The 21,037-nt window shown below is 36.8% G+C and overlaps 3 protein-coding genes and 2 non-coding genes across 6 annotated transcripts; 2 read left to right on the forward strand and 3 right to left on the reverse strand.

Annotated features, from left to right (window-relative positions):
- Window positions 1-2,154: 2,154 nt before the first annotated feature.
- LOC131794262 (trace amine-associated receptor 7d-like) lies at window positions 2,155-5,687 on the forward strand. 2 transcript variants are annotated; one of them, XM_066164528.1, is made up of 3 exons: window positions 2,155-2,275; window positions 3,688-3,769; window positions 4,595-5,687. In XM_066164528.1, exon 3 carries the CDS (start codon window positions 4,635-4,637, stop codon window positions 5,685-5,687), a length of 1,053 nt encoding a protein of 350 aa, XP_066020625.1. In that variant the 5' UTR covers window positions 2,155-2,275; window positions 3,688-3,769; window positions 4,595-4,634. The 2 variants fall into 2 exon arrangements, with proteins under 2 accessions (XP_066020625.1, XP_058967757.1); XM_059111774.2 differs by lacking the exon at window positions 3,688-3,769 and having other exon boundaries at window positions 2,160-2,275.
- Window positions 5,688-5,719: 32 nt separating this feature from the next.
- On the forward strand, window positions 5,720-13,055 carry LOC131794257 (transmembrane prolyl 4-hydroxylase). The gene is made up of 11 exons (XM_059111769.2): window positions 5,720-6,166; window positions 7,645-7,726; window positions 8,054-8,182; window positions 9,007-9,086; window positions 9,189-9,250; window positions 9,750-9,784; window positions 10,159-10,321; window positions 10,882-10,939; window positions 11,494-11,627; window positions 11,871-11,961; window positions 12,373-13,055. The coding sequence occupies exons 1-11, from the start codon at window positions 5,993-5,995 to the stop codon at window positions 12,667-12,669; spliced, it is 1,305 nt and encodes a 434-aa protein (XP_058967752.2). The 5' UTR covers window positions 5,720-5,992; the 3' UTR covers window positions 12,670-13,055.
- A 649-nt stretch (window positions 13,056-13,704) lies between these two features.
- Window positions 13,705-20,942, reverse strand: LOC131794264 (transmembrane prolyl 4-hydroxylase-like). The gene is made up of 11 exons (XM_059111776.2): window positions 20,727-20,942; window positions 19,592-19,670; window positions 19,109-19,240; window positions 18,557-18,627; window positions 17,929-17,990; window positions 17,267-17,301; window positions 16,542-16,707; window positions 16,169-16,226; window positions 15,188-15,327; window positions 14,770-14,860; window positions 13,705-14,507 (listed from the first exon to the last, which is right to left on the reverse strand). The coding sequence occupies exons 1-11, from the start codon at window positions 20,940-20,942 to the stop codon at window positions 14,226-14,228; spliced, it is 1,332 nt and encodes a 443-aa protein (XP_058967759.2). The 3' UTR covers window positions 13,705-14,225.
- On the reverse strand, window positions 17,554-17,626 carry Trnak-uuu (transfer RNA lysine (anticodon UUU)). Its single transcript has one exon. It is a non-coding gene; the product is annotated as a tRNA-Lys (tRNA).
- Trnak-uuu (transfer RNA lysine (anticodon UUU)) lies at window positions 18,821-18,893 on the reverse strand. The gene has a single exon. It is a non-coding gene; the product is annotated as a tRNA-Lys (tRNA).
- Window positions 20,943-21,037: the final 95 nt, after the last annotated feature.

The raw sequence follows: 21,037 nt of genomic DNA on the forward strand, positions 1-21,037 counted from the left end.
CCTGTTATCTCTCTGGTTTACAAATATGAATCTTGTTTAATTTGTGACCCTCGCAAGCGAAGGTGTGTTCTGTTGCCGGTTGGTACACCTTACGGATTATGGTCCACTCACATTTTTTTTGCTTTGATCCTCGTTCGTGAGAAATGACTTAAACATTTTTTTTTTATTATCTTTTTTTTTATAACAAAAGCTCTACTTCTTTTTTTAATTTATTTTAGCCGACGATTTTTCACTCGGAAGTGAAATAAGCACCCAATTGACAATAAGTGAAATAACCCTCATCGAAGTAACTTGCAAAATTGCAATCTTTTAATTAGAAGGTGACATATTGCTCCTACCTTAAAGCCTCTAGGTTTTTATTTTTCTTTTCTCTTTTTTCTTTTGCCTTTTTTTGATGGCAGTACTTTTCCTTTCTTATTTGCTCAATCCAACCAACGGGGGCTCTTTGCTTTTTGACTGAAATGTAGATGAACGTGCCAAATTCAGTTTTCTTTTACTCCCCATCAGTTTATCTGCCAGACCAAAGATTGTATGTTTTTTTTAAAATTTCTTCACTTATTCAAGCTGTGTATATAATTGTTTTTAAAATGCAATCACTGCATGACGGTAGACGAAAAATTTTTCATATTGGAACATACTGAGATTCATAATCATTATTCGCGAAATTGTTCGTGTTGAAGTAAATATCGACCGAATTAGCTGATGGCCCATCAGTTGTTTTCCATATTCATGTGTTTTGAATCGTGTCATCTGTTGAAAAAAAATGGCTGTATGCAAGTTATCAAGATTAATTTAACCACGATTAGATTGTTACGCGACGAGTGTAATCTGATTTTTACGTTTTATTTTTTTATTACTATTTGCTAACTACGATGCGGTAAAAAAGAAATCGACTTGGTATCTGAAATGAAGCAATAAGACTTGGGGCTTTTCAGCATAATCCCAATTAAATACGCTTTGTCTGCCAATGCTTTGAATATATAACTCCAACTTTTTTTAAAAATGGCTAGAATCATTTTGTTATTTTGTTTGGCGAAAAGCCATGGATATCCGTTTTACCTTAATCTCTCAAGTCGTAATGATCTCTGAAACAACACCCAGTAGTTATTTGACCATTCAAGGACCATCATACATAAGATGAAGTGCGGCTGTTCGTCAATGCGCATAATAAAAGTCTTCTTTCATTCCTTTTGTGCCATGATACTGAATATGCATCTTGAAACATGATTCATTTAAGCAATATACTTCATCAAAATAAACTTTTCAGAGAATATCTAATTTTAGTAACATTTGTTTGATGCAAAGAGAGTAAGAGTTTAGCGGCTAAAGACAATTCCCACTCAGAATCTAACTAGGAATTTACGGGTTGGAAAAATTACCTGTAGTAGCAATGAAAAATTTATATCATTAAAAGATTTTAAGGAGGAAACTGTCTCAAAAAATGCTCGCCTTTTTTCATCGTAAATTGCAAAGAGTGAAAAAAGTTGATTTCCGAAACTGAAAACATAAATTGGCCACCGTGAAGAGTTTAAGCCTTTAAACTCATTACGATGGCTAACTTACGTTTCAACTCACTTGATGACACTATCCTGTTACACTCTCCCACCGACACAGCACCACAGTTTCTTTAGAAACTTACCCCCTTTATTAATTTCGAAACTGTCCAGTAGTAGGTAATAATCATAAAAGGAAATTGTCAGATGTTAAATGATATGAAAACACGTGTACACCAAGCACATTTAGTTCATCATTAATCCCGACGCTGAAGATTCATCTCAAGCTATATACTTCACCAGAATCAGATTTTCGGAGAATGTCTCATTTTTGATAACATTTGCTTGATAAAAAAAAGTAAGGGGTTTGTTGCTAAAAATAAATAGATGCTGACAAGCATAATAAATAATTCACACTCAGGTTCTAAATTTAGGATACATACCTGTCAATGACTGTGTATGCCAAACGTTCATAAACCTCTTTCAGTTCCCCACTTTGTAATTCAAATGCGGTGCAAATGAGTAAATCTATTTACAAAAACAATGATTAAGAAGTGATAACGGGTTAGAGCAATCAAACAAAATTTGAATTTCTTTCAAATTAGAGCAGCTGCTTCAGTTTCTATCGGTCGTAGGAAATGAGCGTTTACAGAACAGCGCTCGGCTCATTGGATACTGGTCACTCGAAACCGACTCTAATTTCCTTCAGGCATTAGTAGAGGAGTTCATGCCCCATCGACAGGACAATGAATACAACTGCAGGGTGAAATGGTGATTTACAGGTTGGAAAAATTACATATAGTAGCATGGTAAAATTTATATGATTAAGAGATTTAAGCGGGAAATTGCCACAAACAAAGCTCGCCTTATTTCATCGTAAATTGCAAACAGTGCAAGCAGTTTGTTTCCGAAACTGTCCAGCACTAGGTGATTATCATAGAATGAAATTGTTAGATCCTCTATGATATGAAAACACGTGTACACCAAGCAAATGTAGTTCATCGTTTATTCTAAACTAGGTACTGTATAACTTAATTTCACCGTACAACAACGGCCTAAAAGGTAGGGAAAGAGAATTAATTTAACAAAATACGCCTCTACTCATGCGAGAAAGTAAGTTATACGAGTTTATATTACTAGAGTTTCCTTTCTGCGCAAATGAACCTCGGAGAGAACTTTATAAATATGAATTTTATTATTCGCACTTCAAAATAAGATGTGAATAGCAGCCAAGCTTTGCCTTTTAAAAGGAAAAAAGTCTTAAATGATTATCTGCGGGCTGCACTAATTTATCAACACCCGTGGAACGTATTGATGTATAACACTTCAGTCCATAAACTCATCAGATTCAGATGTAATTTTTCCGATTGCTTATAAAATTATTTGGCAACATTTTTTTCACCGAAAAAATATATTCTGATCATATCGAATAAACTCATCAGATTCAGATGTAATTTTTCCGATTGCTTATAAAATTATTTGGCAACATTTTTTTCACCGAAAAAATATATTCTGATCATATCGAAAGAGGACGCGTCAACATTTTTGCTGTTCATATATTTATGTTTGAATACAATAGTAGCATAAATTGATATTCTTCCTTTCAGTCATCCCCAATCACTTACTTTTAATAAATACTGCGAAACGATCTTAAATTTTGAATAATTTCTGTTCGAAAATGAGTGAAATCATTTGTAAAGTATCTGCGTCCCTCAGATAATTCGCAATTCTAAGTTACTATGGGGACGATGGGGGAGGGGCAATTATCACAGAGCCATCGTTCTTGTAACACTCAAGAGCTCTTGAAAACAAGTACCAGAATAAAATTTACCCCACAATCAAATTCATAGTTATTTCAATTTAGAGTAGTTTAAAAAGGACTTGAAAATGAAGTCCAAATTTAATCACACTCTTTTATTTTAGTTTTCGTTTTCCGCCCTATCAGTTTCACGCTTGCGTCTCTCAAAAGGCTTTTAACACGTAATTGTTGAACTTGGAAGCTGACAATATTGATCCTCTTCTGCACATTATCAAAATATTCTGACACTTCTGCTGACACTTTGAGTGCTTTTTACTGACATTTTCGTAAGATCCCAACTGTTTGTTTATTATCTATGGAAAAAATGCAAAAACCTGAGCTTTTCATGATAATGGAAGCTTATTAAAAAAAAAAAGTCTCCATCTTTATACCTAGAAACGCGTCAATACCTCAGTTAAGCGGCTAAAAGAGCAAGGCAAATCTTTCGTTGATGGGATAAACATTCCCACTGTTGAAGGTACGTTTGTCTTTATTAAGTATGCCTTACGTTTACTTTTGAGAAGTTCGGCTCTGTTAGCTTGCTTTAGTTTGCAGGTGAGATACAAAACGTTATGGTATAATTCCGTTGAATTTGTTTCGACAGCAACGTTTTACAGTACACGAATGGGATGATCGACCAAGTAGAATCGCGTAATACTGGCAACCTTGTTTCGATGAGGTGCATGCTCACATTTTCAAGATTTTGTGTCCTCTATAACAAACAACTCATTTTGCAAATGATGAGTAATATGCAGTATTTGTGTAGATATTTCAAGTTTAAGGCTATTTTATGTTGTGTATTGAGTCAAGACAAACCTTTTTTTTTAATATAAAACTAAACACAATGAAGAGAGCTAATCGAACAACAAAATAGCCGTGAATAACCTTTCCAAATTAACTACTATGGTTACTTGTTCAGGGAAACATAGTTAACTAACAACTTCCAATTAAGGAAAATTACCAAAGATCATAAGTGCCGTCAAAAATCGATTTTCACACAACCTAACGCGTATTATCAGAACAATTTCCTGTTTATACCACTTCAAATTCATCAAGTTTTAAAACGAAGTACAGTTAATTGAATAAGTTGACACATGCATGGAATACGTTCAACTTCGAGTATTTGTCTTGATATTTATCGTCCATTGCATGAGTTCAAAACGATTTCTTTCATTTGCATTTTAGCATGTATGTTAAATTTGTCTTTTGTTTTTTTTCTTTGTTATAACCAACAGAATATAACATTTTGCTATAACTGTTTCCTTCCATCATTTTTTTGAATATTTTTTTTCATTTTCTGCAGGAGGTACATCCCATAATTACACCGCAGCTTTTTCATTGTGATGTCAACGAACTCCGACAGCGACATGGACGCCAAGAAGTTAGAATTTTTCTGGGGCCCAGTTCCCAAATACTACTGGGTTCTTAGCGCTATAAATGGACTAATTACCCTGATATGTAATGGATTAGTCATCTTCATAATACTTAAACGAGAAAGGCTTTACCGAAATCCTTGCAACTGGTTACTTTTATCGCTGGCTTTTTCTGACCTAACAGTGGGAATAATTATGATCCCGTCGCTGTTTCTCTGCTACTTTTCGACCATACCGTGCGACTGGAATGTGAACAAAATTCTGTACGACCTGTTTCTTTACATTTCCGTCACAAATCTTTGTTTTCTCACTATGGATAGATACATTGCAGTGGTGTTTCCTCTGAAATACAGCTTGCTTATCCCTCGAAAGTCCACCATCAAGTTGTTAGTAACAGCTTGGCTATTTCCTCTGGTTGTATGCGGTGTTTCTCTTGTGATAAATCTGCTCTCCATAGCCGAAACATCAAAAAAAATTTTAGAACATGTATTTGTGGTCATAAAAGTTACCACATTTGAATTGCTGCCTTGTGCGTTAATGCTACTTGCCTACATACACATCTTTCAAATAAGCCGAAGACACGCCAGACACATAAACTCCCTTCACAGAAGCTTAAGGAGAAGGAGTGATAGCACAGCCAGTGAAACAAAATGGCGCGCAAAATCGACCATAAAAGTGTTCTGTGTAGTTGTTCCTCTTTTCGTTATTTGTTGGACTCTAGCATCGTGGAGAGAGATTTGTTCGGCGTTCAACCGCTGCTCAATACCTCCGACCGCCGTTCACATTTCGCGACTTCTGTTAAAGGGGCACTCCATGATTGATCCTATCGTCTACGCACTACATAAAAAAGACATTCGCAAGGAGCTATTTCAGACCGCCGGCATGTCTCATCTGCTTACACTTGACATTCGGCCGCGAAGCTTTAGGAGTGGCAGTGAAAATTCCTATACAGTTTCATGCGAAAGGGACGCGCCTCGAATGGAAAATGACATTGACAACTTTGGCACCTACACTGCTCTGTAACAACCATGGCGCGGTGAAAATACTTTGGATATGATTCTTAAAGCAACTTTCCTTCATATTTAATTGATAAGACATAAGTGTAAGGGTTTCATTTATTTACTGATTAGCTTTAAATTAAGAGTTAGAGTGAGATTTTCGAGTTGCTCATGTACGAGCTAAGGTTACGAAAGCCTCGAAAGAAAAGAACTAACAGCAGGTGCACTGTCGGCCATGTTAAATGAATAATTCATATAATTCAAAGAGGCTTTCTAGTTGATCGACAATATGACACTTTCGTAGAAATTCTTTGGAAAATCAGTTGAAAAATGAGAGAGGACGCTATTCTTATATTCGTATCTTCCCTCGTCTCGGTCCATTGTCATTTGTTCACCGATGCAGATTCAGACCAGCACTGCGAGGATGACACGTGCATAACAGATGAAAGACCGTGTTTTATTCCTCGGGAAAAAGGTATCTTAACGCGCCTAGATGGAGTGAAAGTAAGTAAATATGAGGGCAAACAAAAACGATTATTAACGTTTCTGGTATGCCTGTGTATCTGTTATTATTCCTCCATAGAACATTGCAATTTCGGCTGGGTAATTTTTGTTATTTTATCGAAATCAGTGACTCGAGGAAAATTATGTAATTTCCGTGACAGTCCTTATCAGAAAGCTTCATCTTCCCCTGGAAAAGCCATAAAATGAACAATATTGTTATTCTAATGAAGCCTTTCGATTTTCAGTTAATCAAACTTTTTTGAATTGGCTAAACACTGAGAGCTGGTTGATTGAACGAAATCTCATTTGCACTATGGTTGCAGACCATCAGAATTGTTTATGGTCGGGTTATTTAAAGTAAATTAACGCTTTCCTGTTAGCTGAATTTCTTCTTGACACTGTTTAGAAATGATCAAAGTTTGAATCAATGATCGGGCCACAGATTTATTCAAGAACGTCTGATATTAATTTATTACAAAAGGCAGGATCTAACTTAAAGCTTACTTTCCAAACTCATCAAATTTTCTATTTTATCTTAAAATAAGACTTACACTTGCTACTTCGAAGCATTTCGTGTTGTGAAAATATTCCAAATCGTTGCAATTTTCAGTTTCATATTCAAAATATAATTTACGCTATCAATTTTTTGTTAAAATTCATTTTTCCAAAGTAAAGTTTAGATTCTCTGTATCTGTTTAAAGTCAACTTTTCGAGCTGACTGCAAAAAGCTGGTACCCGGTCTTATCACATAAAGAATACAATAAATACACCAGATGGTTTACTGGTACAGTTTAAAGATTCTGTCACGTGTTGCAGTAGAGTTAAAATTTATATCAAGTCTTAATCGTTAAAAATATTATCTGACGAAAATAACCGATTAACACCTCCACAGAAGCCAGTTCAATTTACCTTAGTTACAGTTTATAATTCAAGCAAACCATGGGTTGAAGCGAATGGCCATTAAAATAGTTGAACGTTTACATCTGTTTCCTTTCTCGCTTAAACCGATTGCCAAATTACTAATTACGATACGATTTTAAGGTTTTGCTCTGCGTGATGCAATATCCCTCTGAAACATTTACTAACCTTTCACACCCTAACATCATTATGCACATTCTCCATACTGTACTCCATACATTTCCTTAGGAGATGACAAGGAGAACTTGTTTAACAATCAAGAGCTTCTTCATTTGGTGATCATTTCGTTGATTCTCGTGACCTTAAAGTTTTATCGAAAGGTGACATTGTGAGGAGAAATTAGATGATGATCGTCCTTAGCGATTAAATAAAGGTGTCCTCAGGGTTTTTTTAAATAGTTTCGGGTAAAAGCAATTGTATAGTATCAATTCAACTCTGGAATTTTTCACCATGTTTCGCCATTATCTCGAAGTTTTTATATATGAAAATCAAGAGGAATGTTTGATTTCTACGTAAAGAAGTTCCACTTTGGCGAGCTAACAATCATCATTTTTCTTTAGGTTGGGCACAAACAGAAAGTTGATCTTGGAGCAGAAGGAAAAAAAGTACTGATAACTCGGGCTTTGAAACCACTCTTGTTTGGTGAGTGTCAGCCCAACGTACATTTAAGGGAATTAAAGACTTTTGGCCAAATTTTTTCAGCAACTCTTGCCCAAACCACGAACAATTCACCTCTTTTGGCGCATGCGTGGCAAGAAATTAGGAAAAATTGGTTTTGGTTATCAAGGGAGCCAGTTCTGTCTACAATTTGGTTGCAACTTGGCTACATATCCATTGTATCTGCCAGAAGATGAAGAAATAAATATACAATATTATGCGAAATAAATGGTATAAAAATATGGCGGAATTTCATCTGAAAGACAACGAACAATTTTCGCACCTTTTTCATTATCTATCTTACCTCCTCAGAGATCCCGAATTTCTTATCTGAAGAAGAATGCAACCACGTTATATCACTGGCCAATGAAAAGGAGTTGGTCAAAAGTGTCGCTAGAGGAGGACTAACAGAGAGCGACACATGGACACATGACCCAAATCGTAAGTGACTTAAATTAATTACCACACAGGCTGATTTTAATTGGACACATCAAAATCGAAACTTAGTGGCAAACAGCGAAGGCAAGTTTGGTTTAACTTCTACTCGGTGCTATGCAATAAAAAATCAAATTAAGAAAATTTTTCTGTGAGTAGGACCTTCAGCTTTATAAACTTGAACACAAAAGTGAGTAAGATAAACTGGTCAAAAGACTATAGTGTCAAACTTTAAAACAAAATAAGTCCAGCTCTAAACAGATGATTTAGAATTACTTGATAGATTTCTCCCTGAATTGTAAGCTATTAGGTCCCCGTACCGCTGTTAGCCTCTTAGTTGTACCATTACTAATGGTGATAACAGCAATCACAACAACATCACAAATAACGATAACATAGAGAGCAACCATAACGAAACGATGACGATGACGTTGACGATTATGATTCTGATAATGATGATGGTGATGACTATGACGATGACGATGAAATAATGGACATTTTAGTGATAATGGAGATATGATAATGATAAAAATGATAATGATATGATAGTGATAATGATAAGAATAATGTTAATGATAATGATAATACAATGATAATGATAATAAAATGATAATGATAATGACAATGATATTATAATGATGATAATAATGATAATAAGAATAAAAAAATGATAATAAAGTGATGATGATAATAATGATAATAAAATGATAATGATAATGGTAATGATAACGATATGATAGTGATAATAATGACGATAATGATAATGATGATGATAATGATAATGAAATTGATTACAAAATTCCCTTTGAAAAGACCAATTTCAATTGCAGTATTTGGAAAAGCGGAGGGCTCGAGAGGACTGTATGAAAATTGGGACTTTGATCAAGATGGAAAAATAACAATTGATGAGGTGAGGACAGTACAGTATTCTATATGTAAAAAGAAACACCCCAGCTTTGTTACCTGTCAGATCAGTAACGTTGATGAATATAAAATAATTTTTTCCCTTCAGATAAAGAGATTTGCGAAGGCAGAAAGGTACCTTTATCTCACGGATGAGGAAGTGAAACGCATGTAAGTTTGCCTCTACTCAAAGGTGAATTACTACATGGATCGAAAATACATTAAATACGCTGTTTAATAGCTTTGCAATGCTTAAAGCGTTTGTTCGCGGATCCAGTCGAAAAAGATAACGTAGACGAGGAAGGATTTTATTCGTCCTCCCACAAGCATGGGAAATAGGAAAGAAATTTGAATCCCCCTGAAGGAATAAATCCCCGGCGTCTTTCATAAAACTTTACTTGTGGACAGGATTCACTGAAATCGAGGAGGTTAGATCCCTCCTCCTTTTTCCCACTCGTACTTAGCTATATTTCGAGCCACTTTGAGTAATTTTGCGGTGTTTTCTATCGGTTGAACGCTTTCATCAAGCTAATGTTCAGTTACGTATTAAAATAATCAAATAACAAAATTCGAAGGTAAAAACTTTTCTACTCAGGTTTAACACCTTTGCACGAACCTGGATAGAATTTGTAAAACACATTTGTTAAAAAAAGAAGTTTGCTGTTCACAGATTTCACGACTTGAAGCTACGGGAGTTCGATGATAGTAAGTAAAGACCATAACGTAAGAGATATGACAATCTCAGAAATGTAACATATTTAAGGGTTCTGTTTTAATGGTTTGAACCGATTGCAGTTTCTTGAATGTGCAGCCAGAGGACACAACATATCACAGAACTACGAGGGGCGACCAGACAATATATTTTGAAAAACTAGCTCACTTATATAATAGAAATTAAAACAGCAACTTAATAAATCAGTCAACCAGTCTGTCAATCAGTCAATCAATAATTATAACCAATCAGTCGTTTCCCTTGAGTGCAAGCATAAAAGGGTCTGACAATAGTTCTGCAAATACCTCTTAAGTGATGTGCGCACATTCATCCAGAAAAGATTTTCATACGAACTCTGATAATGCAGGTGTCATTACTCGTGAGGAGTTTCAAGACATGAACACGCTCCTTGTTGACAGCTACTTGTACGAAATGGGCCGCAGCCATCCGCGTCACCGAGAAAGATTCAGTGAACAAACATGGCTGACAGGGGAACACGAAGACGGAATTCTTCAAGACATCCGCATGAGGTTGGACGATTATAGTTGCATAGACCTGTAATTAATGTCAACTAGCACAATTATTATGGAGCCATTACCCCATGTTACTCTCTTATTCTTACTCTTTAGCTCCTGTGTAAGTTTTGATGAAATTTCATCCTGCCCCCAAATTGAACATCCATGCTGGGGAGGGTCCGGGGCAGGGTATACTACGTACAGTGGTCCCGAGGGGATCACCCTGAGTAAAACGGTCACAACTTATTTACCGTTTTTTAGAGGAAATGGCCTGCCTTGACTGTTCAGCTTTTAAATTGACTTGTTTCACTTCGCTTTGATATTATCTTTTTTACTTCATTTTCAGTCTCCTTACTCATAGATGGCTGCAAGAAGGAGCCCGTTACCCGGATGTAGAAATGACAAGCATACCAAAAAAAATGTTTCCTAAAATAAGTAAAAAATCTCGAAGACCTTGTAAGAGAAAGGGGGGCTTCGGGTAATTGGCTCCTGAAGCAAACAACCGTGGGAAGCAAAAAAGCGTTATGTAGTTGATTAGAAATCTTTTGAATTTATCTCATAACTTTTCCTTGCAGAGTACAGGCAGTTACAAAGCTGCCCGATGAGATTATCTATGGAAGTGAGTACTTACAGGTAAGGTTAAAACATTTTTTCTCTTGCCGAAACAGAGAGAGAAAAATTAAGAGGAAAATAAAAATAGGAGAAGCTGCTTATGGGAAAAAAAATGAACTCCCGCATAAGAAACATGACGATCTTCTGACGAATCACAGCGCCATAGAATATCAAATGTTGCTTAAAGTCAATCTGGACTAACTGCACAGGATTCAATAATTAAATAGTCCTGAAATCAAAATTTTAAAAACGACTCTTTATAAGGTGCTTTTACTCAATCCTCTCACTCCTAGAAGAGACCATAAGATATTTTCTCCCTAATTAATTAATTGTCAACTAGGAAGATAGTGAGAAGAAAGACAAATATCAATGAAAGTAAATCAAATGATGATACTAACCAATAATCAAAGCCTTAAATATGAGAAATAGACGAAAAATCAGGAGAAATAAATTTTTGATCTTAGGGGCGAAAGAGTTAAAGCCTAATGTTTCCCCCATTGAAAACAAAGCCTACGCCGAACATATCATTAGACCTTCTTCCGAAACGGGCTTGACAAACTTATTACACTCACCAGGTTGTCCGTTATGGAGTTGATGGACATTACCACGCCCACCTCGACAGCGAGACGCATGAGCATCCCGAGATACCCTGCTGTCATCAGATTCAAGGAGCCGGAATGGATCGTGAAAGGAGATGCAAGTTATGCAGGTATCTAGCAAAGTAATAGAAATAGACGATTAGGGATTTAGTATATACATGCCTATGAGAGAAAGAGAAACTGGCTCTGTTACTTGAGCTTGAAAAATCACTTTCCTAATATCGATATGGAATTTTGTGGACAATGGAACTAGAGAACATGCATTTACTACACCCAGAATATGTGTTGAACTTTTAGATTCGAGAGCGATATGCGATTAGCTGCTTACTAATTGTACATTGACCATTTTCCAGATATGTTACGATCCTCTATTTCTTAAATGAACCTCCCGAGGGAGGTGAAACGGCTTTCCCGATGGCGGACAACGCAACGTTTATTAAAGAGGTCAGTTAAACTTTTCTTTTCTTTTGAAACTAGTTCTGATTTGACAAAACAACAACTGCAGTTAAAAATCAACTGGCAATTTAAACACTTCGAGCAAAACTTTTGGCTAACAGGCTGACTGGTGCAAATAAGAATTATATTAATTAAGGCACTCGGTAATATCAATGGAATTGTGAGTAAAATTTGGTATCATTCAATTTTATCAACTTATTGGAACGCTATCAGGGCAAGGAAGAGAAATTAAAGTATCCGGTGCTAGAACTAGGCCCAGGGTATGTCCGAACAAACACTGTTAAATTTCCACCTTTCTCTTCCCTAGAATAATCATCCAACCGATAAGCATTTATGTCACACCAAAAATCTGGTGTTAAGATAGATATTGATAACCCATTCAATTAATGTTGTTTCCAGAATTTCGCGTCGTTACGTTCCAAGGAAGATTTCTACAATTTAAGTGAGTTTTGCCACAAGTCAAATCTGGTGGTGACTCCTAAAAAGGGAACTGCTATCTTGTGGTACAACCACGAGATGGACCCAAACAGTGGCTGGCTGGGGAGAATGGACGAGTATTCAATTCACGGAGGATGCGCAGTCAAAAGGGGGATAAAATGGATAGCGAACAACTGGATCACCGCCCCATATAAGAAGCTTGCTCATGTCCCAAGTCAGTACATACTGGGTCCGGATATTTACTTCAGTGAAGATTAAAAAAAGATGATTTCGCTCGGATAAATGAGGAACACAAGCCAGTAGTCACTGTACTGATCGATAAAGCGTAGGTGCAATATGCACACGAGCCTCGTAAACAAGACTCTTTCCGCTAAACAGAGAGGAAGAACGCTAAAATTTCTTCAAAATCGTAAAGAGTTTCTGCTGGGTTATCTGGTGGTATACATTGTAATATTGATAATGAAGAAGCAAGCATGATCGTTCTACTACAATTTCTGCGGGGAAATCATCAGCAGCGACAGCGTTGCATCGAAATAGACAGAGGTACCGACTTCTACGCAATCCGTGTGGTACATTCTGTTAAGACTGAAATGAGTTATTGATGCAATAAAATAGACACATTATGCTGAACTTTAACGTTTTATTGTAATTTTACTTCTTATTTGTTTCTTACGTAATGTAGCATAAATGAACACTACTCTCATTTTTAGGAAGATAAAATTCAGTGAAAATTGGCCCAGCCAACCGTTGATTCTCATCACTTCCATCAAATGGAAATGGAGAAAGGGAAACGTTTCTTTAGTTACGCCGGATAGAGTTTTAGAATAAAAAAGAAAATTACGTAATGAGTAATTATTTTTATACCTGTCTGTATACGGTATTATGCAACTGTGACCCAGCTGTAGGGGTGAAATATTCCATAGCAGGGATTGTAACTACGAATTATCTATTCAATTAACTTAAACGGTCGTACCAACGAATTTCAGGCCGCCAGGAGGTATTAACTCAATAGTTTTTCTTTGTTTTTCAGTGTCCTTTCCATTATTCACTATCTTTCTTTTCTTCAGTTTTTGAGACCATATCATGCATTCGTCAGAGCTGTAATCTTGTATCTTCATAAATTGTAAACCGCACTACGTATACCACAAACGTATCATCGCTTTCACTGTCCACCGTAAACCGCATCGTCGACATAAACCAAGCTTAAGTAATATACAATTTACTTGTATTTCGATTTTGACGTTGGCTTCCGTCGTATTGCACCCGAGGAAATCGAACAAAGATACCTTTAAGTAACCAGTATGTAAACCAAAAGGTTTCTTCATTGCAAGTGACGTATACTTGATTTATTAAATTTCACCTCGGAATATCGCATCTCGAAAGTTTTGATTGGTTCACTCAACTCTGGTTATCACCTCATATTCCGAGTTGCCTTTTGTGGAAATGCTGTAACTGTTGCGAAGCTCCAAAAACCCATTATTTCAGGATTTAAAGAAATTCAAAAAAGCAATTATTCCATTCGCACTTGTTGGATACGAGATTGGTGGCAGCCAACTCAGCGTTTGCCATCTCATATCCAACGTGCGCTCCTGGAAAAATGTCAAATAAACGAGGGTAAAAAAAAAAAAACACTTAAACAGTCATGACCATGAGCGGTCCTTTAGACGTTCTGTGAACCATATTTAAAAAATCACCCCTTTTTTCTCTAACCTGAGAAAGAAAATAAAGGGAGACTAAATTAAGGCATAGAGCTAAACACTTCAAAATCTAATTTAAAAAAGGAGTCAGTCTCTCTGCTGATAACGTTTACAACTCTATATAACATCAAACTTTCTGAGCCAGGAACTAGGAATGTGAGCTCCATCTTTGTAAGGTGCAGTTATCCATAGATTAGCGATCCATTTCTCTCCCCTTTTTATGCCACAACCTCCGTGCAAACTAAAATCATCTCTTGCTCCCATCCAGCCGCTCTCATCGTCTCGTAAGTGATTGTACCACATGATAGCTGTTCCTTTTCGTGGACTGATCGCCAGACCTTGGTGGCAGTTATGGCTAAGATTGAAGTAGTCCAAATCACCACGACTTGAAGTCAGATACTAAATAGAATTGAAAACAAAACTCATGTTACTCCTTCGTAGTTGATTGCGTAATCGGATCGTACATCTAATGGTAGCCCTGAAAATTATTGTTTTCTGTAGGAGTGACTGACTTTGCAACTTCTTTGATGCTCTTTAAAGATAACAACCTTTAATTGATGTGTTTTTTTATTGATTTATGGCCACTAGAATGTTGTCGCGGGGAAATTTGTATGTTTATCGCATTTCACTCTAAAAGGCTGACGCCCCGCGAGAATCTTACCTCCATGCTAAGGGTGACATTGTCGGCCATAGGGAAAGCGGTTTCTCCTCCTTCCTCGACATCGTTGAGATAAAACAGGATTGTTACATATCTGATCAAGGAAACAAGAACAAACAAAAAGCGGATTGATGAAAGGTGACAACTGACCTTATAAAGTATCAATTTTGTTTGAACATGATGTAATTCCATCTGAAATGTCGCTGCTAAAACGTGGTTTTATCTAATTATGTAACACAAAGTTCTCGATGATGTCCCGTTCTTAGAAGTGAAATTAAAGTAGTTGGCTCAGTTAAGTTTGTGCGCAATATTTTTTAAAAAATTGTTATCACTAATCAAAGCAAAGCTGACTAAGAAAACGCAAAAAATACGATTTGATTATTAGTCATCACCATTTAACTGAACTTTTGTATATGCTCACCTACAGAGCCTACAGCCTTCATCTTTATTAAAGGCTTGCACCACATCTTCATAAAGTTGGCAGCACCGTTTGTCAGTTCTTTTGTCTGTCTCCGAGTCAAAGTGGGCGTGGTAATGACCATGTTTTCCATAACGGACGATCTGTTGAAAATATGAACCCTTTTCATTGTAGTCGAAAACGTTTTTTTCTGCCCTCAAACTACGAAGAAGGTAGTTGAAAATCAAAAAGAGAAGTTTAAAACAGAGTTTTGTTCCATGAAAGATGTTCACTTCACAAACTTCACACTCTAATTATTTTTTCATATTTAACATACGAAATATTCTTTTGACCCGCAAATAGCAGATGCTAATCAAGGCAGGTCAATTTCTTATTTAACTAAATAAAATTTAACTTAATTAAGTTATATTGGATATAATACAGAAATTAATTAATAATACATAAAAAGACATGTAAAAAGCTACACAATGAAAAGGGAAATGAAACTCATTCATTGTAAAAGAGAAAACGTCCTTAAGTGTCTACTTGTAGTAAAATTTTGTAGAACTGGTTGAATTTGTTTCAGTTTGCAGTGTTTGAATTTTTTCCTCTAGTCCAAGAACTTCTGAAATCCCAATGAGGAATCGATCTTGGATTCGGCGCTCTGATGCTCTGCCATTGAGCTACAGAAAACACTAAAATGAACCAGACCTCTACCAGCTCCTTATGTACAAGCCTCCAGAGTACTGCTAAAATCGGCAATGTTGAGCGTTATACGAGAAAACAGACAAGAAAGATGATGAATTTGGAGCTTTGTCATGAAATAAAACGAACCCAGAAATCTGAGTTTTTTTCTTCTCTTTTTTTTTTTTTTTTTTTTTACCATTACCGTGTTGAGAGACTTTCCAAATGTCAAAAGATATCCTTTGACTAGAATTATAAGAAAAAAATTAAGACCTACGATATCCTCTGGTTAAAAAAATTGTTTATTTGACAGTTTGTTACCTGAATCCTCTCACTGCCGTAGATGATTTCTCGGGAGAGTCTGGTGAGTTCTATAACTCTGAAGAACAGATGGTAGATAATATATGATACATGACATGGTAGATGATACATGACAGCAATCAATTTTAACTAAATTTCTTCAGCCGTATGTTCGAATAGCTAGGAAACTATGATTGGTACAACTCGTTTTTAAGGCATACTGTAGAAAGCAGTAGGAGATCTTTGACTGCACGTGATTCTTCTATCAGACCTGTAAAATTGGTAGTTTATAAAAAATTTACAAACTAGCATGATCTAAAGCCAATGTGGAAGACGCCTGGTTTGGACTATCTATTAGGAGCACTGATCTGCCACGCTCAAGTGAAAACGTTACCTTTCTATCACTTTGTTTAAAACTGGATCGCCCAAAGATCTCTGATTGACCCAAGTCTGATCACTGTAACGTGGCCTGTGAAGCGGGTGAGACATAGACATTGCTGACATCAAATCCGTTAACCCCATGGAATTCATTGTTTTGAATTCATCAATTGTAGCAAATCCTGAGAGAAAAGGTGTTACTTTTACTCAGTGATCGTGCGAATAATCAAGGAGCAACAAAAGCAAAGAAGATCTCCATGGTATCAACGAGCGCTTTTCATTCAACTAATTTATTCTTGTTTTCTCGTCACCATATTCCCACCAATTTCATATAAACACACACACAACCCATAATTCCTTCAATCGCTCTGGTGAAGGGCTAACGCTCAAAACTTCAGCCTTCAAACTCTTTACGGTGGCCAATTTAAGTTTTCAACTCAGTTGTTAACATTAAATTACCTAAAAGAAAAGAAGATTAGATAAGTGTTTACCGTGGGTCTTGCGCCTAAAAATTACTCCATGTTGGTCTCAAGCTCGCTTGATGACTGTTTCCAATCCATTTCTTCTTTTTATTAACGAATATTCTTTGACACACTTAAATATACTTCATCCCTATTTGAATTTTATCTTTATTTCAATGTTAATTCCTCAAAACATAACGCACTAAATGGAGAAATGACTGAAATCATTTTAATCATAAAAATAATCAGTCAAGGTGCCTAGTATAAGAAAGTTATTTACCGTCGTCTAATTCCGTGATATTCACATTATGAAGCCTGTAAACAGAACAAACTCGGCTTAGGGACCGGTCGTTATTTATCACGGAAAGGGGGGGGGGGGGAGGAGGGGATGAAAAGTCGGAGGATTTCGTTTGTGTCACATAAAATTTACCAGGACCCCCATAAGACTCTGCAGAAATAATCCCCCTTCACTGGCAGTAAATGTTCTTTAGTCACCGTTTATGCTCTGTCCCCCCCCCCCCCCGGCAAAAAAACAACATAAACAACCAAAAGGAAGAAAAGTTTATGCGCCCGATATGGGACTTGAACCCATGACCCTCAAATTAAAAGTCTGATGCTCTACCGACTGAGCTAACCGGGCTCACTTAAATTTATATGTGTTGAAAAGTAAATGGCCAAAACTAGTGGCATTTTTTAGCGGGTAACTGCACAGGAAATGATGAAAGATAAATAAAAACTTGTCGAGCATTTTGTTCTGACTCAATAATCATTCACTTTAATTTTTCAAGATTAGGGAATCTACTAAGATTTTCTGAGGTTGTTTTTCCAACATAAACTCAATATTGTATCGACCAAAATGTGTCAAACATTTCCACACTGAGTTTATTTTGTGGAACCTTAAGTAATTCAATTTTAAGTTCAAGCACATGTACTCAGCCTTACATTTCAATGGTCTCCTCTTTTGTTAGAACCAAATAGTGGTACGTTTTAGCGTAGGTCATCACCTATCAAATATATTCAAAAAGAAGCGAGCTTAGTGATCTGATTGCCCATGTGACTTGAACTTATTCTGGCTTCAAAAAAAGGGACTAAAAGTACTGCTCCTTTCTCTAACTTAAATACCAGCCCATTACAGTTTACCCTCGGCATTTCATAAGGTTCCGTTTAATAGCACTATCCAACGTATCAACCGCTGGCCAGTGGATAAAGGAAAAAAAGGCATTGCGCTATCCACCGGATGGAGATTCATCTTATGGATAGTGTGATGTACCCTTCTAGTTACTGGGGTCGGTCTTGCCCAAAAACACAACACAGCAGTGACCCGTCCAGGGTTCTTGACTAGGCACCTTTCGACTACAGCACTGTAGTCATTAGGTTATCGTGTTGGCCACAAATTGTAAGAAAAGGAAAATAAAAACTATCCTTGGATTAAAGCGTTTACTCACAGTAAATGAAGGAAAAAGCAAGCAAGCAAACAAGCATGCCAGCAAATCGATAAGACTAAAAATATGCAGTTTGAGGGGAACTTATAGCTACTCAGGTTACATAAAAAGTCTAATTTTGTACCCACCTCCTCGATAGTCAGTTTTCCATTTTTGTCCCCATCCAAATATTGAAAATAATCAACATGCAATGGCCCATCTGCAACAAAATATTTTAAAATATTTTATGTCATGGATCAAAATCTTAACAATAAATAATCATGAATCATGGGTACATTGTATTTTACCGCAAAAAATTGAACGAAGCTGCCTAATAATGAGCGGAACTTCCGTAAGTTACGACCAGCTTTCCATCAATGATAAAAGGAAGGGTTGACAACCAAAGTAAAGTGCACCCGATATGGGACTTGAACCCATGACCCTCAGATTAAAAGTCTGATGCTCTACCGACTGAGCTAACCGGGCTCACGGAATAGTTCTTGTTGAAATGAAAATACCCAACTATAGCATCAGAGTATGAGACTCGGAATTGACTTTATTTTTGATTTAGAAGTGCACTGTGCACAGTGGACGCATCAGTTATTAATAAGGTCAAGTTACATTGCAGTTGCACGGTGAGTTTAGCTGAAAGTACAGTCAAATGCAACTCCTCTGTTCCCTTTGAAATCACTGGCTCTTACTTCTGATGTCAGGGATTTCAAATTCACTCCAGGACTGTAGTCCTCCCTTAGCTGTACTGGTAACAAAGCGTTCTCTTTCCGCAAGATTAACCATGTGGCCACACTCTTCCTCAGACAGAAAATTGGGAATTTCTGGAAATGAAGAGATGAAAACATGCCAGTAAACCTGGTCACCGACCACAGTTCCTAATCATTAGCAACAATTATTAACGGCAAAGCCATGCAAAAGCCTACAAACACTTCTAAAGTTTCATCAGCGAATTACTGTAAAGCCGCTGTAACGTTTGTTCTTTGACCATAACCGTGCAGCGTGAAAGGTCGTGAAAGTCTTACAGATACCATTACCCCTATCACAATCATCACCATTAAGAATAATGGTAAAAGTTTCCCACCGAAAGGAAAGAAAATCGCCAACAGGTATATAAAACTCCTACAAGTATCCATACCATACGGTAAGATATAATTTTTTTCGAGCAGTCTTACCAAACAAAAGAGGCCTCATAGCTTTTGTAATCCGCTTTCTCACAATATCACCAAGATCAACATCTTCAACGTGACCAACCTATGACGAAATTTTACGTTTAAAATATGACTTTATTTATGTGGGTGCTATAGCTGAAAAATAAATGTGGCTAGACACAGCAACTGTAACAAAGACAACCAGGAGAGCTTCGAGCGAGTTTTAAATTAAGGTGATATCCATGTACTTTATTCGCTACGATCGTTAAAACTTCCAGGGTTTATCTTTGATAACCAATATTGGAACTAAGAAAACGAAAAACATTATACAATGAAGTTTTAACCAAGGAAAGAAATCGCACCGATCGCAGCGATGAATCCGATTCAATTACGACTATTCCGGTAACGAAAGAGCCGCGTGGACAGCGCCATTCCAAGATGGCGGCAAGCGCTTCTCGGAAGAGCAATCATGGATTTGGACAGCCCTACTTGTTTGGACTGCCTTTTTTCAGTCAGGTTTTAACCAAGGAAAGAAATCGCACCGATCGCAGCGATGAATCCGATTCAATTACGACTATTCTCGTAACGAGGTACCGCGTGGACAGCGCCATTCCAAGATGGGGGCAAGCGCTTCTCGGAAGAGAAATCATGGATTTGGACAGCCCTACTTGTTTGGACTGCCTTTTTTCAGTCAAGTTGGTGTTACTAAGAATAATTCGCGGAGGCACTGCTTGATCAATTTTGCTTTGGTGATTTTCAAAAAGTACTGGTAACCACCCTCTATAATATTAGTCTTATCATAGTTCGCCTAAGTAACTTAGCGATAGATTGTCTTGACGTACGGGATATTTTGCCAGTGTGTTTATGGGAATATTCGAACGAACGCATTCACAAACAGAATGATAATTCTAATTCGCACAAGTTGTTTTTCTTTTTCTTTATTCCCGAACGAATTATATACCTGTGCATGTTAATTTGGCTGACCTAATAGGAAAAATAACATACGTACCATTTCGATCGGTTGTCAACTTGCATTGAGGAGCATGGGCAACCTCAAAGCCTAATTACAATGATCGTTAGCTTATGGCAGATTGTGACACCTTCTGCAATGGAGTGAATTAATGAACTTAAGAAGATTTAATAAAACCACAAGTCTTACTTTAACGCCATTTATTCTTGTCAAACCAGCCTTCCTTCCGATAACGCATGGTTCATCTCCGCTTGAATCAAACTTTTTGTAATCGCATCTTTGTCCCTCCCGTACAAACCTACAAACGTTATATGTTCGATTACTTGGCTTCTTTTCGCAGTAAGCTGACAAAGCTAAAAGTGAGCAAAGGAGACAAAACTTCCATCGAAGACTAAACAAGGTCATTGTTTATCGCTGTGAGAATAAACAGTAGTTCTCTTATTTAGTTTTTTGTTTAAACGCCGTGGTTTGAAGCCACCCGTGACTCGCACCGAAAGCAT

The sequence above is a fragment of the Pocillopora verrucosa genome, chromosome 3, assembly GCF_036669915.1.
Source record: "Pocillopora verrucosa isolate sample1 chromosome 3, ASM3666991v2, whole genome shotgun sequence".
Classification (NCBI taxonomy): Eukaryota; Metazoa; Cnidaria; class Anthozoa; order Scleractinia; family Pocilloporidae; genus Pocillopora; species Pocillopora verrucosa.

Coding starts and splice junctions, on each gene's coding strand:
- LOC131794264 (XM_059111776.2), bottom strand. CDS start 20,942: ATGACCTTGTTTAGTCTTCGATGGAAGTTTTGTCTCCTTTGCTCACTT. Junction 19,241..19,591: donor TATGAGGCCTCTTTTGTTTG/GTAAGACTGCTC, acceptor CTTCATTTCCAG/AAATTCCCAATTTTCTGTCT. Junction 16,708..17,266: donor TATCACGGAATTAGACGACG/GTAAATAACTTT, acceptor CTTTTCTCTCAG/GATTTGCTACAATTGATGAA.
- LOC131794262 (XM_066164528.1), top strand. CDS start 4,635: ATGTCAACGAACTCCGACAGCGACATGGACGCCAAGAAGTTAGAATTT.
- LOC131794257 (XM_059111769.2), top strand. CDS start 5,993: ATGAGAGAGGACGCTATTCTTATATTCGTATCTTCCCTCGTCTCGGTC. Junction 10,322..10,881: donor CTTCAAGACATCCGCATGAG/GTTGGACGATTA, acceptor TTTTCCTTGCAG/AGTACAGGCAGTTACAAAGC. Junction 11,962..12,372: donor ACGCAACGTTTATTAAAGAG/GTCAGTTAAACT, acceptor TGTTGTTTCCAG/AATTTCGCGTCGTTACGTTC.